This window comes from Littorina saxatilis, linkage group LG15 (assembly GCF_037325665.1).
Source record: "Littorina saxatilis isolate snail1 linkage group LG15, US_GU_Lsax_2.0, whole genome shotgun sequence".
In the NCBI taxonomy this organism is placed as follows: domain Eukaryota; kingdom Metazoa; phylum Mollusca; class Gastropoda; order Littorinimorpha; family Littorinidae; genus Littorina; species Littorina saxatilis.
In genome coordinates this window covers 31,952,488-31,971,968 of record NC_090259.1, presented here as the reverse complement: position 1 = coordinate 31,971,968, position 19,481 = coordinate 31,952,488, and the positions used below count along the sequence as shown (strand labels likewise).

Here is a 19,481-nt window from a genome sequence, read left to right as displayed (position 1 = left end):
TTTTTTTTTGTTTTTTTTTAATGCAGATTCAACCTACAGAGTAATTGAAATGTTTAGGATTTTGTCAGTTGCTGTGAATAGTCACTGATTTTGCATAATTAGGAAACAATTGAGCAATATTGACTCTGACCTCTCTATGAGACATCATGTCACAAAAACATGTCAGGCAGCCTACCTTGAAATTAGGCGCATCAGCTCCATCCGCCACTTTCTCACTGAAGAAGCCACAAAAACCCTTGTCACTTCCTGCATATTGTCTCGTTTAGACTATTGTAATGCCCTGTTGATTGGATGTCCTTCGTTAGTTATCCAACCTCTCCAAACTGTTCAAAATGCTGCAGCCCGCATCATCTTTAGGTCAAACTAGAAAACACAGCATGTCACTCCCCTGCTATACACACTCCACTGGCTGCCGGTGGAACAGCGTATCAAGTACAAAGTCGCTTGTCTTTGTTTCAAGGTCTTCTCAGGAAGTGCCCCTCAGTACCTTTCTGAACTCCTGTACATATACACCCCATCACGCACACTCAGATCATCCGCTGACACTAGGCTACTAAAAGTTGAGCGCTTCAACAGGAAGCTGCACGGAGCAAGAAGCTTCTGTAGTGCTGCACCACCACTCTGGAACTCTTTCCTTCTCTGTCAGACACTGCACCTCTCTCAGGTCTTTTAAACAACAGTTGAAAACTTTCTTTTTCACAGAATATTACACCAACCTGGCCTAATGTCTTCTTCATTCCATTTCTGCACATACTCCTCTCCCATAAAGTTGTTATGATTGTTGAAAGTGTTAGCTGTGTATGTTTGTATATATATAGTGTGTATTGCATATATGATTATTGTGTGAACAGTACATGTGGTGATTTGTGTCTGTATGATTAATTTGTTTTATGTAGGTTGTACTTTTAATTGTTCTATTCTGTATATATATATTTTTTTGTGAAGGGCCTAGAGCCATAGGTTAGGCACTTAAAAATGTCCAGTTATTATTATTATTATAAGATTTGTTTTGTTGTGCTTTCAGAATATCCCCAGGAAAGATCAGCAAGGAACCTCACACTGATTGCCAAGACTATCCAAACCCTTGCCAACTTCACAAAGTGAGTTTTCATTCTGTTGCGAACCAGTTATGTTCAACTTTGTTGAGGGGTATACACATTTGGCTTGTTTTTTTTACCTGGAGGGGGGAGTGGGTAATTTATCACCATATTTTGATCCTTTTTCCAAAAAAGATTTTACAAGATTTTGAGGACACAAGTTTGGGCAGTCAGCAAAACGGACATTTTTTTCAAATAGCCAAAAACTTTCCCATTGTTTTGGCAGAATTGCATGCTGAACTTTTTTCATTGGAGGGGGGGATGAAGCCAAGGACTGACTACCTAAACATTCAGAAAATTGTCGTAACTTTTATGGCCCATTTGGCAAACAAAATAGATCCTAACATCTCTGGAGTGGGTTGTGATCTGTTCAGTGGACTAAGGGAGATAATCAGGAATCAGTGACTCTAAATTGTGTGCATGTTGTGTTTGCAGGTTTGGGGGTAAAGAGGAGTTCATGACATTCATGAATCGTTTCGTTGAGAGGGAGGCTGCCAACATGAAAAACTTCCTCAAGAAAATTTCTGTAAGTACTGGAACAAATGCTTGAATACAAAACTACATTAGAAGTTGAAAACATTCAGGTTATGAAGGTGTTTGGATGGAACAAAGGCTTGGGTGAAATAAATCAATATTTTGTATCTTTTTGTTACGTAAAAATTAAGCAACAAAACCTTGTGTGTCTTGGTGACAATCTATAGTCATAAATTCTAGAGCTATGATTGATCACCTGATCTGTAACTGAATTTTCACACTCACACATGCGTGCGTGTAAAACACCAGGCATGGGAATTGTCCGCAAAATCGCGGATTTCCACAAAAAGGAAATTACGATTGAGCGAAAATAAAAAATTGTCCGCTGCCAAAACAAAAGGTAAATTAAATTATATGTATACTATATCCCCTGGACCTTGGCCTATTTTCAGAGTTTTTTTCTATTTTGGAATTCCCATGCCTGAACACACATACATGAAAAGCCATGTACAATGTACTATATCATGTATTATAACTGTTTCAGAGCGAGGAGAGTGGCAACCAGTTCCTGCAGTACGATGGATACATTGACCTGGGCCGGGAGTTGTCTCTTCTGCACACCGTTCTCTTCGACTTCCTCAACAAATCGTCAGAGGTACGAAATAACATTAAAACCTCGCTAGTTATTTCACAAACTGCTCAACAGTAACCATCATATCAAGTGGTGGCTCTAGGGGAAACTGGTTATTCGGTTACTGTGGCTTATGATTGCACTGATATTAACAGCTACAGTAAAACCTGCATCTAGCGGACCCTTATTTCGGCGGACACCTTAGCATTACGGACAATTCAAGTGAGGACGGATGTATTTTACACTCAAAAACACCTTAAAAGAGCGAACACCTCAAAGGCGCGGACGCGGACACCCTTTTTTGGTCCCGATTGGGTTTGTTACTTGTAAACAACGGACAAACCCTTGAAGCAGACAGCTTTTAGCAGACGCTGGTCCGCCATTTTGGTTCTGCAAATACAATCTCGCTGGCGATGTGAACGCGCGAGAAGCTTATTTTGTAAGCCAATGACAGCACTTGAAAGAAGTTGATTTTTGTATGGTGCACGCTCATTGGTCGATGCCGTGAACTCACAAACATTTGCATTTCGGGTTTCTACTTTCTGTACTGTGATGCATCTCCGTCTCATCCTTCATCTTCGTCTCATCATGCCAAAACGAACATTTTTGACTTTAGAAGAGAGAGTCGATGTCATAAAGAAATTGGACAAGGGGCTGTCCGTTCGAAAAGTTGCTGATGAGCTGAATTGCGGAAAAACTCAAATTTCCAACATAAAAGCTGATCGAACACAAATTCTCAGTCAGTGGGGATCCGGTGCCAGATCGACGGCAAAATGTGTTGAGAAGAAAAACAACCTATGATGAGTTGAACGAAGAACTCTTCGAGTGGTTTTCAACAGCTCCATCAAAGAATCTTCCTGTGAATGGCCCATTGTTTTAGGTCGCTCGCTCGTTCTCTCTCTCTCTTGACTTTTTCCGCAAACCCCAGTGATAAACTTACTGATTGTGGTTTTGTACATGTTGCCGACTATCCTTGAACTTTTTCTCTTTATCACTTTCTGTATGACTAATGCACAGTTTGGAATTTTTATTAACAATTGTTTTTCTGAACATCGTTTTGGTTTTCATTTTTATTACATGTAATGAAAGAAAATTAAAGAACTAAACATGCATAGACACTCTATTTACATTTATTTATAAACATGCACACATACATACAATAAAACTACATGTACCACTAACAAAAAATCATGTAATTCATTTGGCTGTTGGGTTTTTTTTCTCCAAAAAAATGTTGGCGCATTCATATTCTCAAGAAAGGACACCTTGCTAAAAAGGACAGTGGCAAGGCTCCCCAAGAGCGTCCTTTGCTCGCAGGTTTTACTGTATTGTGTTTTTAACATAGCAATAGGGTCCGATATTTTGACAAGACAAGTATAATGTCGACACGTATGCGTTCACTACTAGCAATCATACTTACCCCCACTCTCTCTGTTGTCCGCAGGCCACCCAGAAGAAGTTTGGCCAGCTGCTGTCCATCCTGACCTCCATGTCTGAGGCCCAGGATGACCCCTCAGTGGGCCAGCACCACCACGTCAGTCGCAAGAGTCAGATCTTCTACGACAACATGCCCACCACCCCCTCCTCCGCCCCGCACCCCCACCCCCACCCCAACACTCTCCACCCCAACACCCCTCCTGGGATTCACACCGTTCACAGCGCTCCCTATTTGGATACCTCGCCTACGGAAGCGTTGAGAGATATGCTGCGACAGTGTGGGGAGTCTGAGGAGGATCTTCACGCCTTCGCGGCCCGCTCCGTGAGAGACAACACGCGTGAGACGGAGTCCGCTCCCCCCAGTCTCCTCCTCACGCCTCAGAAGAGCAAGGATGAGCTAGATGAGTTTTCAGTGTTGTATTCGTCGACATCCATGACGTCCTCTTCCATGAGTTCTTCAACGTACGGAGGAGGAGGGAACAGCAGCGTGAGGGCGGAGGTGGCGGACGTTTCCGTCAGCTCTCAGCGCATGAACCACGACAGTCTCAACGAGACGTGGAGTCAGATCGTGAGCGCTGCGGACAATAACGTGAACGGGGACTACATAGACTTGATTCCCTTCATGGACGAGGAAGGGCAGAACTCTTCGTTAGAGATGGAATGCCCCACGACCAATGGCTCGCAGATCTCCATCAGCCAGCTATCCACGGTGGCTTCCTCCGGCTACCAGTCGTTCGGCTACAGCCAGAGCAGCAGCCCTGTGGAGGCAGGGAACCAGGTGTCGGAGCTGTCGCAAGAGGTGACCCGGTCGCCCATCATCAACTATCCCATGCAACCCTTGTCTTTCAACAACCCCCTGTACCGCCATCAGCAGCTCTCCCATCACCACCACCACCATCATCACCACCATCAACGACAGCAACAGCTTTTCCACCACAGCCAGCAGCCTCAGCCCTCTGTACAGCCACAGAGGCCCATGAAGGAAGACAGCTCCAGCTCGCTGTCCAGTGGGGATGAAGTCAAACAGCCCAGCCCAGTCAAGACACAGAGAGCCAAGTCTGCCCGGTCTATCGACCCACTCAGAAAGCTGTCTCAACTGTCCAGCTCCAGCGGCAGCAACGAGTCGCTCAACGATCGCCCCTACCTGGGGGGCAGTTTGCAGCAGATCAAAGCTCAAGCAGGCGGGGGGGATGCGGCGGGTCTGACTGGAGCGACTCGCTTCTCACTGGGACCAAGGGGGACCTCCCCTGCTCAGGCTCAAAGCAGTCCGCGAGTCGAGCGATCCAACACACACGGACCTCCCCCCGAGGTTCCACCTCGCCCTGACAGACTGCTGGCAAAATTGACCCTCACGGAGGGCACAGACATGCCCCCTGTGGTTCCCCCGCGGCCCGAGCGCACCAACTCTTACTGTGATTCTTCCAGCGCCAGTGAGCAGCGCAATTTGGGCATGCGGCCGTACCAGCTGTCCCACAGCATGGACTTTGGCTGTCTGCAACAACAGCAGCAGGCCAACCAGCTGAGGCGTACCGCCACGGATTCCGTCATCGCCAAGACCAGCACACCTGTGCACGTCAATCCTGGGAGTAGCGGCTCCTCGTCACAGGTGTTTTCGCGAGAGGATAGTTTCTCGAGCGTGCACAGCTCGCAGAGTCAGGGATCGCTCAACGCCAGACGTCTGTCTCCGCAGAGCACCGTGCACATGGGCATCAGTTCTGTGCAGCGCAAACTGCAGGAACAGGAGCGAACAAAGCAGGAGGTATGTTGAATTTGTAGATATTCACATAGAGTATAGATCGGGCTATCTTTAGAAATAGCCCCGTAGAGGAGCATTCTTACTGAGGAAGAATTATCATTTTTAGATGTTTGCACTGTGACAACAAACCTCATGCAGGGCTTAATCAAGAGATTGCCAAAGAATGTACAGAAGTTGGCAGTTACTTAACGGAACAGTGTTGTCCTGAAATTAACACAAGGAATTATAGTGGATTAGACTGTCAGTTCAGTTTTGCAGAATGTAGTCCAGATGTTTCGCTTATCAGCCATCCATTTCATATTTGTTCGCGGCATGGCAATTGAATTCTGATTTTTAAACATAGTCTATGAGTACCATTTTGTTTGTGTGCACTTTTTTTCATAGCTTTAATGCAAAGTAAAGTTTGTGTCAGTGTGCATATCGTAATATAAAAGTAAGATGTTTGTAGTTTTCATGCTGATGAAGACCCTCTCCTTTTCAGACATCAACTCTAATGGGTAAAGTGAGGCAATTTGCACCTTTCTCTTGAGACTTGAACAGGTGAATTAATATCTTGCAACTCACATCCTTTTTTTGTCCCTGTGATCTGTGACAGTATGAGAACGAGGTGCACGTGCTGCGACAGCAACTGGTGGAGGCCCAGGTGCGACTGCAGTCAGCGGAGATGCGCTTAATGGACCACGAAGTGGAGACGCACCAGCTGATGGAGGACTGGCAGTCACGCTTGGCCGAGAGCGAGCAGCGTATCCGACAGCAGCAAGCGGAGAAAGATGGGCAGATGAAATCCATCATCGAACGGTGAGTTATTTGAACGGTACATGAGGCTAATAGACGAAGTCCGAAAATAACTCAAGCGGTTGTGAAAGAGTGAATACTCTTGATTCAAGTGAGGCAAGCTTTCGACACATGCTCGTTGTCCACGTGTTTAAGACACACCCCTCGCTAGTGACTGGCCTTTAATGTCATAAATGGGAAAGCTTGACTCAATAAAAGCAAGAGTATTCACTCTTTCACAATTTAGGCCCAAAAAAAAATAGGTGTGGTTACGGTAACATAGCCAAAAAAAATAGGGTAGGAAGGTAGGCAATCACTTTTTTTTTTTTTTTTAACTTTTTTTTCTAATGTGTACAAATTAAACCTACTTGACAGGGAATTAAGAGTGCGACTCGGGCGATTTGGCTTTCATTGCGTTTTCTGCACTCGTTTTCTTTTTATTTTTTGTATATTTTTATTTTTTTTAATTTTTTTTGACAAATGTAATAAAAAGTTATAGGGTCGGCCCCTCAAAATAGGGTAGGTCGGGTTACCGTAACCACACCTATTTTTTTTTTAGGCCTTATGGAAACCCAACAGAGTTATTTTCATATATATATCGGCTATTGGATGGGTTGGCTGGTTTGTTCTGTTTGGGGAAATGTAGGTTGTAGAGTGGGGGGCTGATGGTTGCTCTTAATGAATAAGGTTTAGAATTAGCTTTTTTCCTTCTTGATTAAGAGAAGTGTTTGTGAGGCGTGTTACATTATGAATATTGCTAACTTTTGTCTTCATGAGTATGAGTCGGTCAGATGTGCTACAGACCATTTGTTAATAAGGCTATTGCAGAATAAAGGAAGAAATAAAAGCAGCTGATCCAGAATTTCATCTTATTCTTTTCCAGTTTCACTGTTTGTTGTTGTTTACACTTGGATATGATGATTTGATTTGGTCAGTACCATCCAAACAGTAAATTACTTTTAACATCCAAAAACATTGAATAGTTAGTTGGCATTGCCTCGTTTGCATCTTCCCAGCGAAATAGTTCCTCAGCTAAATTCATTATCTGTATCATAAATGTTTGTCTGTCCACTTAAAAGACAACTGGGTCAAAGGACAGTGATTGTAACGTTTTGTTTTGTCATTACTTACATGTTCCAATTCCATACCATTTTTGGTTTTTACATTTAGTCAAGTTTTGACTAAATGTTTTAACATAGAGGGGAAATCGAGATGAGGGTCGTGGTGTATGTGTGTCTGTCTGTCTGTCTGTCTGTCTGTGCGTGTGTGTGTGTAGAGCGATTCAGAGTAAACTACTGGACCGATCTTTATAAAATTTGACATGAGAGTTCCTGGGTATGATATCCCCAGACTTTTTTTTCTTTTTTTCGATAATTGTCTTTTATGACATCATATCTGGCTTTTTGTAAAAGTTGAGGCGGCACTGTCACACCTTCATTTTTCAATCAAATTGATTGAAATTTTGGCCAAGCAATCTTCAACGAAGGCCGGACTTCGGTATTGCATTTCAGCATGGAGGTTTAAAAATAATTAATTACTTTGGTCATTAAAAATCTGTTCCTCCGAAAGCGGCGTATGGCTGCCTAAATGGCGGGGTAAAAAACGGTCATACACGTAAAATTCCACTCGTGCAAAAAACACGAGTGTACGTGGGAGTTTCAGCCCACGAACGCAGAAGAAGAAGAAGAAGAAGATTAAAAATCTGAAAATTGTAATTAAAATTATTTTTTTATAAAATGATCCAAAATTACTTTTATTTTATTCTTTATCATGTTCTGATTCCAAAAACATATAAATATGTTATATTCGGATTAAAAACAAGCTCTGAAAATTAAAAATATAAAAATTGTGATTAAAATTAAATTTCCGAAATCGTTTTAAAAACAATTTCATCTTATTCCTTGTCGGTTCCTGATTCAAAAAACACATAGATATGATATGTTTGGATTAAAAACACGCTCAGAAAGTTAAAACGAAGAGAGGTACAGTAAAGCGTGCTAAACAGGCTCGTCACTTTCACTGCCTTTTGCCCTAGCGGGGGACTACGGTCATTTAACAAAAATTCAGTGCGTTCAGTTTCATTCTGTGAGTTCCACAGCTTGACTAAATGTAGTAATTTCGCCTTACGCGACTTGTTTTTTCTACTTTTAACATCATCTTCTCTTACTTGCACAGGCTGGTGACGATAGAGGAGGAGCTTCGCAAGGAGCAGGCCGAGATGCAGAAGGTGGTGCAGGAGAAGCAGGAGGTCATCGAAGTCCAGGAGCAGCGTCTTCGAACCCTTGACAACGCCAACTCCAAACTGCTGCAAGCCCTGGCCGACCTGAAGGAGCACGCCAGCACGCACCCGGGGAACGACAACAACAACTCCAACTCCAACACTTTGGATGGCCGGAGGCCTTCGTCCAACGGATCGTCCCGTAACGGCATGACTGGATCTCTGCGCCCCAAGCTCGGCGATTTCACAGGCTTCAAAAGCAGCACTTGCTGATCTGGAGTTTGCTGCTCTAACAAAACTCAACACCGCTGTGGATAGCCAATCGAAAAGAACGTTTCACAACGTAATGACTGGGCTCCAAGCATGGTGATTTCACAGGCTTCAAGAGCAGCACTTGCTGATCTGGAATTAGCTGCTCTGACAAAGCTCAAAAACGCTGTGGATGTTTACCTGTGGATTGCGAATCGAACGGAACTTTTCACAACGTAATGCCTGGGCTCCAAGCTTGGCGACTTTGTTGGCTTCAAGAGCAGCCTTTGCTGATGTGTAGCTAAGCTGCTCTAACAGAGCTCAATGGACTTCAAGTTGAAGAGCAGCCTTTGCTGATGTGTAGCTAAGCTGCTCTAACAGAGCTCAATGGACTTCAAGTTCAAGAGCAGCCTTTGCTGATGTGTAGCTAAGCTGCTCGAACAGAGCTCAGTGGGCTTCAAGTTCAAGAGCAGTGCTTGCTGATGTGTAGCTAAGCTGCTCGAACAGAGCTCAGTGGGCTTCAAGTTCAAGAGCAGTGCTTGCTGATGTGTAGCTAAGCTGCTCGAACAGAGCTCAGTGGGCTTCAAGTTCAAGAGCAGTGCTTGCTGATGTGTAGCTAAGCTGCTCGAACAGAGCTCAGTGGGCTTCAAGTTCAAGAGCAGTGCTTGTTGATGTGTAGCTAAGCTGCTGGAACAAAGCTCAAAAACGCTGTGGATATTTACCTGATGGCACGTGGAACGAAATGTCTGACAATGAAATGACGGAACCATTGCACCACAAGCTGACTGATTTCGCCCAGCTTCAAGAGCAACACTTGCTAATGCAGGACTGAGCTGTTCTGACAAAGTTCAAAAACACAGAGGATATTTACCTGTGGATGACAAAGTGATAAGGTCTGGACCCGGCAGTGCATCTTGCAATGGAATAATAGGACCTCTGCTTTGGAAGCTTGCTGATTTAACCAGCTTCAAGAGCAGCACTTGCTGATATGTGACAAAGCTGTTGTAACAAAGCTCAAAAACACAAAAGGATTCTATTGTATGTATGCAATTTGCTATTAGATCTATACACAAGTCTGTGTGCTGGAGATTTGGAGTGCGTTTTGCTGACAGATACAGACTTCGTGTTTAAGAACAGAAACTTTTGCTGGAAGGCACCTTCACGCCAAGGGAAACAACTGTTATGCATGTGTAGTTTACTGTTTACTCTTGGATGAAATCATCGTTTCATACTCTTGGATGAAATCATCGTTTCATTCTCTTGGATGAAATCATCGTTTCAGACTCTTGGATACAATCATCGTTTCACTTCAGAAGTGTGCTTTCAGAAGGAACCTGCCTGTGTTAAAAGAAAGATGTGAACACAGCTTTTCCCAAATATGAGAGGAAGAGCGATTTTTACATCAGTTTGGTGTTAAATCGTAACAGCACAAAAATGTGCTTGACAAAAGTCGGTGCACAAATAGAAAACGCTGAAACAGCAAAAACGCATGATGCATAGATGATACTGTGCTCACACTTTGACAAAGAAGTTGTGTGATAGCACTGTATCATGATTTTCAGCACAAAACTGATTGCTGCTGCTGATTTTTAATATATATGTACAGTGGAACCCTTCCCATCCTTGAAAACTTTTTAACAAAACTCAGAAAATCAGGCCTTAAAAAGGTGAGTCTTAAAATGAAGGTTAATTTACAGAAGAGATGAACAGCACATCTGAAAGAAATAAGGTCTGAAAAGGTGGATTCCACAGTAAGGCCTACAAAAAAATAGGTGTGGTTACGGTAACCCAACCTACCCTATTTTTAGGGGCCGACCCTTTAACTTTTTATTACATTTGTCACAACAACAAAAACGAGTGCAGAAAACGCAATGAAAGCGACAGCGCTCGAGTCGCACACTTATTTCCCTGTCAAGTAGGTTTAATTTGTACACATTAGAAAAAAAAAGTTTAAAAAAAACACTGATTGCCTACCTGCCTACCCTATTTTTTTTGGCTATGTTACCTTAACCACACCTATTTTTTGTTTTGGCCTAATAAGATACTTATGGGTTGTCACAAAAGTTCTCAATGCAGAATACGAATACTGCTAGTGCTAGTGCTACACACTGTTCAAGTAGAATCGTGCTTTTTGATGTATCGCCACACTTGTTTTTACAACTGTGTAGGGTTAACTTAATGAACTTGGAACAATGAATTAAATTATCAGTTAAAGCCTAAGTAGCTAAGGTAGGTGGGCTGTGGAGAGGCAACATTTTATACCGTTAAGTTAGGGCAATTTGATCTCGGTCATTTTATTGTATGCATAAAATTCATGTGCCTGTAATTCACAGCATTATGGAAGATGGAGACGGCACATTCTAGCATAGAGATGTTTATAGATCTATACACCATGATCAGTTTAGATAAGTTGTGTTTTTGCTCTGATTGTTGCAAGTGGGTACCTGTTGAGACGTACAGTGGTACCTGCTATGGAAGGACACCCTTGAGACCAGACAAAAGTGTCCCTGAATTGCAGGTGGCTTGTCATTACAGGTATAATTTTGATTATGGAAAATGGCCGTTTTGGGGAGGTATCCTCTTTTGATAGGGGTCTCACATGGCAGGTACCACTGTCTCAAAGTGTTCCAAGCAACAACAGTGTCACGTTTGGTTCTTTATGTCAAACACTTGTTAAAATGGGCACAAAGTTGTGTTTTCTTGCTTGTTCATCACAGTTTAGATTTTATCATTTGTGCTGAATTTAGTTGGTACTGTAGTACTTGAATAACGTACACATAACGATCATCATGATTCTGTTTTAATTAAGAACAAACATTTCCTGTGGTGCTTCGGTGTTTTAAAAGTTATTTTGCCACATTTTTCTCTCATCAGTTTAGTTAATTTATGGATCGGTGGAAATGAAGAATTTTGCCTTCTCAAAGTCTCAATGAGTCTCTTTTTGTGTGACTTGAGCATTTTGTTTCAGTTAAGGCCTTTTTGGTTTGGGTGTTGTTTTGCTGGGTTATGTGAGTTTTGGTGGTTCACTTTGATTTTTGATAAAAGTTGTAAACTTTTTACGCTGACAGGATCACTCTGCATTTCACAAATTCGGAATAACTTCAATAAGTTCATATATTAACACTGTTGAAAGCTTCGGCTTCAGAGGTTTGTAACCGTAAGGAAGTGGTTCTTTAACTTGCAAGCGGCTGAATATTTGTGCATTTCTGTTGTAAACCACCCTTCAAATGCTCAGTGAATTTTGTAGATTTAAGTTGGCAGCTGTTTGGTTGTTTTAGTGTTTTTGTTTCAAAGGTATTAGGCAGGATTTATTTTTGCACTGGTAGTTGAACACAGGTTATCTAGTCAGGGGATAGACCCATTTATTGTTGATTCTTGTGTATCACTGTCAACAAAGTTGATTACAAATAATGTTTTGTACATTTGCGACAGACATCTTCTGCTGTTGAAAGGACAAACATAGATGCATGTCTGCCTTTCTGTTAAATGCACGTGTGGAGTTGCAGATTTGTTATTCTGAGAAAACTGTCCAAACAAGTACATAGAACTAGAAGTCAGAATTATGAGTGTTTTCTTGTGCGAGTGCTGGTTTTATGTTTAATAAAGTGCGCAGCCTTTAGAAACATACATGCTTATGTGGGAAATAAGCATTATGTGGGAAATAAGCATTGAAGAACATCAGACACTAGAAAAGGACTGACATTGTCACCCAATTTGCCTGCAGTTCACTTTTCCACAACAGAAAACAAAGTGTGCTGGGAAATGTTTCTCACAGCTGTGGTCTTCCTTGTTTTGATAAGTACTTCTGAGCATGTCTGCCATGAATGTAGAGTTAAAGCACAGACTGAAAGAAGCATTTGAAGAAAAAGGAAACGCATGGCTCTACAGTTTGAGGACTGATAGGACAATGGACTTGACTGAGTGCAGCTGTGAACACAACTGGTGCTGAACTTTACCGCAAGATACTGACTCTGACTTGGTTGGAGGAGTCTTACTTGTGGGACCCGACTTGTTCATGTTATATGATCAGGGAAACTGCATGACCAAGATACTTTATCACATGCTGTTTGGACAAAAAGTGCAATACAAAATCTCTTCCAGAGGTTTTGATTCTTTTTCTTTTTTCTATCTTCGCGCCTTCCATCTACCCCCTTACCTCCCCCCCCCCCCCCCCCCCTTCCACAACCTGTTACTCCCGGTATCCCCAACCCCCCTTACCTCTCTATCTTCCCTTCCAGATCCTTTTCTGAATCTCTCTTTGTCTGTTTTTTTTGTTTGGTTTTTTTAATTCTTTTTTTGTTATCCTCCTCTCTTTTTGCGGTAGCTTTTTTTTTATATATATATATATTATCTATATTTTTGTATACGTTGAAACTTCTTTCAGTTGTTGTACAGCGAGGAGTTTGGTACAGACTGTATATTTGCAAGAGTGCAGCGTATAATCAAGCAACTCCTTGGAATGGCATGAGGGTGGTTTTGGTTTTGTGTTTGATCCTTTTCATTCTTTGAGAAGACATGTACAGTTATAATTTCTCCTCTTGTACCATATTGTTTTTGCAGTGGGCCACAAATACCTTAGTTGGAACCAATAGATACATGTACAGTGATAATCTCTTAGTGTTCAGTGTATACGTAGACGTTGACTTTGAAAAGTGCGATGTAACAGAACAAATTGGTTCATACCCCTGTGAGGAATTTGTTGACTTAGATGTGCAATTAAGGAATCCGGTATGTGCACAAATGACTTGTTAATTGCTTGAATTTGAAGTGTTAATGTGTCAATGAAATGAACAATCATGAAGTTTAGAGAAGGACTGTGGCAAAGAGATCAGTGTAATTGAGCTACTGCGTTAGTGTTAACGTAAGTGTGTATGGAAGACTTGGTTAAATTTGAAGTTTTATATTCATCAATGACGTGGGAAATTGTGAAGTTTTGAGAAATGCACTGTGACAGGGAGATCAGCGGATGCGTTTGTACTTTAGCTACTGCGTTAGTGCAAAAGGATCTCTAATTGCTTTTAAAATACTGACATGTAATAAGTTGATTAAAAGTGAAAGAATTCAATTGTGGTCAAAATCATTGTTATGGTTTACCCAGAAATTGACAGCTGTGGTTTTCACCCAATCTTTATCATGGGCAGCCATCTTTGATTAAATCCTGCTGATTATGTAGGTCGTGTCGACTACTTTTAATTTTTCAATCGATCACCGCCACTTCATCTACCTTCTGAGAAGTTTGCAGTAGTAATTGATGTTTCTTTTTATCAATATATTTTATAGATTTTACACAAGAGTTAAGATGGATATCGGGGATTTCATTTGGCAATTGCAGTCGACAAAACGCAGGAACTTATTTCAAATTGCCAAAAACTTTGCCATCATTTCAGAATTGCTGATCTTTTCACAGTGCGGGTTAGATGACCCCTTGAGGACTGCCTAATTCACAGATGTTATGGCCAGTATTGTTATGGCCAGTATCATACTGGCCATAACATCTCTGAATTTGATACTGGCAAATTTGCTGAAGAACATAAATCCCATCAGTACCTCTGGATGCAAGTACTGAAGTAGCCTCAGTTGGAGTATTGAGCAGAGAAAGGATATAGGTTTGTGATCTGTGACATTAGGTGTATCAATATTTCTTCATTATCTATCAGTGAGATGAGCTGAATCTCTTTTCATTTGAGTGAGAGAATGATGGCAAGATTCTTGTTAGCGTGAATGTGTTGCAATGAATTTCTGTACAAAGACGCTTTAGAGCATAGACCATGTATAGAAAGTCTACTGGCAATATACTGTTGGTATTTATAACCCCTTTGACTGATGACGCATCCATGCATTTTGTTGCTGATGTGAGGTTTTGTATGTGCTACAAAGTGCTGTTCATGTGCTTCAAATGCAATCATGAAAATTTGACAATAAACTGCGAAAAATGATAGTAGAGTGATGTCTTGTGTGTGTGTACGTGTGGTGGTGAAAATGAAAGTGATGATTTGTGTGTGTGTGTAGAGTGGTGGTGAAAATAAAAGGAGAGTGATGATTTGTGTGTGTGTGGTGGTGCTTGCGCATTATTTAATCAAGAAGTCTAGTTTAGTTTGTAACTGACTGAATCTCTCTCTCTCTCTCTCTCTCTCTCTCTCTCTCTCTCTCTCTCTCTCTCTCTCTCTCTCTCTCTCTCTCTCTCTCTCTCTCTCTCTCTCTCTCTCTCTCTCTCTCTCTCTCTCTCTCTCTCTCTCTCTCTCTCTCTCTCTCTCTCTCTCTCTCTCTCTCTCTCTCTCTCTCTGTTTATGAGTTCCTTTGTTTATGTTTCATATAATTTTTTTTTTAAATCATTATTTGGAGTGGTTTCTCTCCAGCCGGCGAAAGCTGGAGGAAAAAAGCAGAAATGTATGCAAATAACATTACCTTCCAACATAAAGATTCCCTCTCTCTCACTCCCTCTTCCTCTCTCTCTCTCGCACACACACACATGCATGCACAAGCACGTACACACGATCATATTTTTTGTGCTTTGTTAAATCTATCAACATATTAATCACGTGGCAGACTGCGTTAGCTCCCTGGAGTATAAATGGGTTAGCAACAGGAGTGTTGGTGTGTGTGTGAATACCAGCTAACACTCCAATAACTGAAAGGACAAATAAATCTCAAATCCACGTGACCAGTCTTGTCTGCCATGTCCTGTGTGTCTGTTCGCCTCAAAAGACAAGTACGATAGCTAGCAGTTGAGACATGTCCACATTTCTTGCCGCTGATAATATAAATAATAAAATAATAATGAGATATTTATATGGCGCACATCCTAATACCGGTACAGTTCTCAGCGCCTCAGAAAAACATAAATAAAGAAATTATTCTGTACACAATTCAAAATCAAATAATAATAAACATCGAAAGAAACTAATGCAATTTACAAAGTTTTCAATGCACATTCATTAATATTTAAAATACAAAGCACACAAGTAAAAATAGTCAATGTACATGAATAGCTCAGCCACTATCGCTGAATACAAATTGGATGAGGTAGATATACCCAGGTGATCATATCAGAGTTTGTGAAAAGTGTCGTAATAGTTAATGTGGTCATTTCTGCGAAAACAGTCACTGTGGTCAAAATTATTGTTGTATGTGTAACCAGGTTCGAGGAACGAAAAGGAAACAAAATCGATTACTGATCAGCCATTGTGCCCAGGTAGACTGAGACTAACACCTTCCACCCCAGCTGGCAGCTTCTCTCACTGATGCATCCGTATCAAAAGAAATGACACCTACTTGAAACTTGCCCAATACCCCGGGTAGACCAGAGTCAGCCAGGCGGTATTATAAGACCACCTACACACTGCCGCAGCCTGCCCCAGACCCAAGGGGTCGGTCTACTTCAAGGAGATTACGGAACTTGCTTCACAGCATAACTGGAAAGTTAATTTCTTGCAGCTGCTGTAAGATGGACATACGTCACAGGTGCATTCCAGCACTTACAGTTTAAAGACTAATGAATTGACACAAAACACAAATCGATCGGCCACCTGAACTACAAACACTAGACTGGACAATAACAACAGAGTGAGAACGGCTTAACTCTTATTTACCAAAACGAAATGCAAATTAAGATTTCCCGCTTTGTTCTACTCCTCTTTAACACAAAACTTAAACTGGTGACAGTTCATCCTGTCACATATATATGCATCCCGAGACTGTCAATTCTGTCCATCTGTTTTACAATGTGCTATCACTAATACTTTCTTCAACTGTGTTCTGGGAGTTCAGCTTGAAGTGGGAGTCAGTGAGCACAGTACTGTTTGGAACGTTTTAGTCCACTTAGAAACGTTTGCAGTGCAATCAGAGGGACAGACATACAGACAGATAGACATAGAGTTGAAGTAAACTTAACTTAACTTTTTTTTCGAGGATGACAATGACAGAGGGGAGAGAGAGATGCAGCCAAGATCAAGAGAGAGAGAGAGAGAGTGAGAAAGATCAAATCAAATCAAATCAAATCAAATTTTATTTTTCGAGGGTTGTTGCATAAGCAGTACAACGAGCTTTTTTTCAATCAGCCCTCGCCCAGAGAGGGGACTAATCTAATCACATATTTACACGGATATTTAACGTAGAAAAAAAGGTAGAGAAAAACAACAACATATGAATATTTACACATTACATATTATACACAAATATAAAGCGTCGTATATGTAACGTAGTGAAAACAATGCTGAATACACATGCCTGAGTAAATGTGTTATTAAAGCTTTGAGTGTTTTTGTGTGGATATAATGAACACTGATGCTTTGGACAAATGAAAAATATAACCAAACGAAGTCTTCCATCACTGTGATTTTTCGTAATTTAACATTAAATACAGTGAGAGGTGTTTTTTGAAAGTATTGAGACTCATTGGGACTCTCACAAATTCCGTGAGAGAGAGAGAGAGAGAGAGAGAGAGAGAGAGAGAGAGAGAGAGAGAGAGAGAGAGAGAGAGAGAGAGAGAGAGAGAGAGAGAGAGAGTTTGGCCGTGAGCCGAGAGAGAGAGAGACTGGCTGAGAGATCAATCAATCAATCAATATGAGTCTTATATCGCGCGTATTCCGTGGGTACAGTTCTAAGCGCAGGGATTTATTTTTTTAATTTTTTTATTTTTATTTTATGCAATTTATATTGCGCACATATTCAAGGCGCAGGGATTTATTTATGCCGTGTGATATGGAATTTTTTTTACACAATACATCACGCATTCACATCGGCCAGCAGATCGCAGCCATTTCGGCGCATATCCTACTTTTCACGGCCTATTATTCCAAGTCACACGGGTATTTTGGTGGACATTTTTATCTATGCCTATACAATTTTGCCAGGAAAGACCCTTTTGTCAATCGTGGGATCTTTAACGTGCACACCCCAATGTAGTGTACACGAAGGGACCTCGGTTTTTCGTCTCATCCGAAAGACTAGGCACTTGAACCCTTGAAATAGTGATTATCGTGTGGATGATGACGGGCGCTGTGGCGGGGTGGTAAGACGTCGGCCTCTTAATCGGAAGGTCGAGGGTTCGAATCGCGGCCGCGGCCAACTGGTGGGTTAAGTGTGGTCAACTTATGTGCAGACCTGCTAGTGGCTTATCCCCCTTCGTGTGTACACAAAAGCACAAGACCAAGTGCGCACGGAAAAGATCCTGTAATCCATGTCAGAGTTCGGTGGGTTATAGAAACACGAAAATATCCAGCATGCTTCCTCCGAAAGCGGCGTATGGCTGCCTTAATGGCGGGGTAAAAACGGTCATATACGTAAAATTCCACTCGTGCAAAAAACACGAGTGTACGTGGGAGTTTCAGCTCACGAACGCAGAAGAAGAAGAAGACTAGCACTTGAACCCCACCACCTAGGTTAGGAAAGGGGGGAGAAAATTGCTAACGCCCTGACCCAGGGTCGAACTCGCAAACTCTCGCCGTTACCACTCTGCCACCCAGTCCTCAAAGAGAGAGAAAAAGAGAGAGAGAGAGAGAGAGCGAGAGGGAGAGAGAGAGAGAGAGAGAGAGAGAGAGAGAGAGAGAGAGAGAGAGAGAGAGAGAGAGAGAGAGAGAGAGAGAACCGTACTGAGAAACACACATTGAAGATCAAACAGCAAACAGGTAAGAAAGAAAGGCGAAACAAGAAGAAAAGCGGGTGATAAACCAAGGAGTCGGAAGCATTTTTAAGTAGCGGCATTGTATCTAGGAAACAAAAGTAAAAGACAAACGGTATTATTTGCACACAAATTTTTATGTAAATAAAAAAATACAAGACAAAATACAATGCACTATTGATTGATTTTAAAAACAACTTTGGTCATACCAAGTGTCATACTGTATATCAATGACTCACCCAGACATGTTTTTTTTCAGTTTTGAAAAGTAATGAATACATGGGTAAATGAGAGATAATCAGTTATGATAGTGAATACCTACACTATGAGTGTGAATGACGGTCAGTGTGTGTGTGTGTGTGCGTGTGTGTGTGTGTGTGTGTGTGTCTGTGTGTGTGTCTGTGTGTGTGCGTGACTGAGTCAGTATGTACAACCAGCCAACCCTTTTGTCTGACCGCCTATTGCAACCATGAACACAGGCAGCTGGGCAGTAAATGTCACAATCTCTCTGTTGTCCACGGTTTGATTCATGTTTGCTTTGTCTATTTTTAGTGAACATTCGCTCAGTTATAACTTTATATTTACTAATTTGCCTCTACCCTTAGAGCGGGGATAAGAGCGACAGTTTTCAAATACTGTTAACTCCCAAGTCGTGTGTTCGAATCCCACTCCGGTCAATATTTTTGTGTGTGTTTGTACGTATCTGCACAACCCTGGCATGGGTCTCAGTCTGGCACCACCATTCCTATCTTGACATCTGTCTGGCACCACATTCCTATCTTGACATCTGTCTGGCACCACATTCCTATCCTGACATCTGTCTGGCACGACCATTCCTATCTTGACATCTGTGTGGCACCACAATTCCTATCCTGATATCTGTCGCACCACATTCCTATCCTGACATATGTCTGGCACCACCATTCCGGCCTTTCATTATATATGTCTGGCACCACCATTCTTATCGTCTGTCTGGCACCACCATTCCTATGATGATACATGTCTTGCACCATCATTCCTATCCTGATATTTGTCTTGCACCACCATTCCTATCCTGCCATCTGTCTGGCACCATCATTCCTAGCCTGATACATGTCTGGCACCACCATTACTATCCTGATATCTGTCTGGCACCACCATTACTATCCTGATATCTGTCTGGCACCATCATTCCTATCATGGTAAATGTCTGGCACCACCATTCCTATCCTGATATCTGTCTGGCT

General features: G+C 41.9%; 1 protein-coding gene across 9 annotated transcripts in view; it reads left to right on the top strand.

Annotated features, from left to right (window-relative positions):
• LOC138949078 (ras GTPase-activating protein nGAP-like) overlaps positions 1 to 14,572 on the top strand; it is a 220,053-nt gene extending 205,481 nt beyond the window's left edge. For all 9 annotated transcript variants that reach the window (XM_070320814.1, XM_070320810.1, XM_070320816.1 and 6 more), the window contains 6 exons: positions 1,025 to 1,100; positions 1,533 to 1,623; positions 2,116 to 2,226; positions 3,647 to 5,398; positions 5,991 to 6,193; positions 8,345 to 14,572. In XM_070320814.1, the coding sequence (XP_070176915.1) occupies positions 1,025 to 1,100; positions 1,533 to 1,623; positions 2,116 to 2,226; positions 3,647 to 5,398; positions 5,991 to 6,193; positions 8,345 to 8,660 (2,549 nt within the window). In that variant the 3' untranslated portion in view covers positions 8,661 to 14,572. The remainder of the gene's footprint in view (positions 1 to 1,024; positions 1,101 to 1,532; positions 1,624 to 2,115; positions 2,227 to 3,646; positions 5,399 to 5,990; positions 6,194 to 8,344) is intronic.
• Positions 14,573 to 19,481: the final 4,909 nt, after the last annotated feature.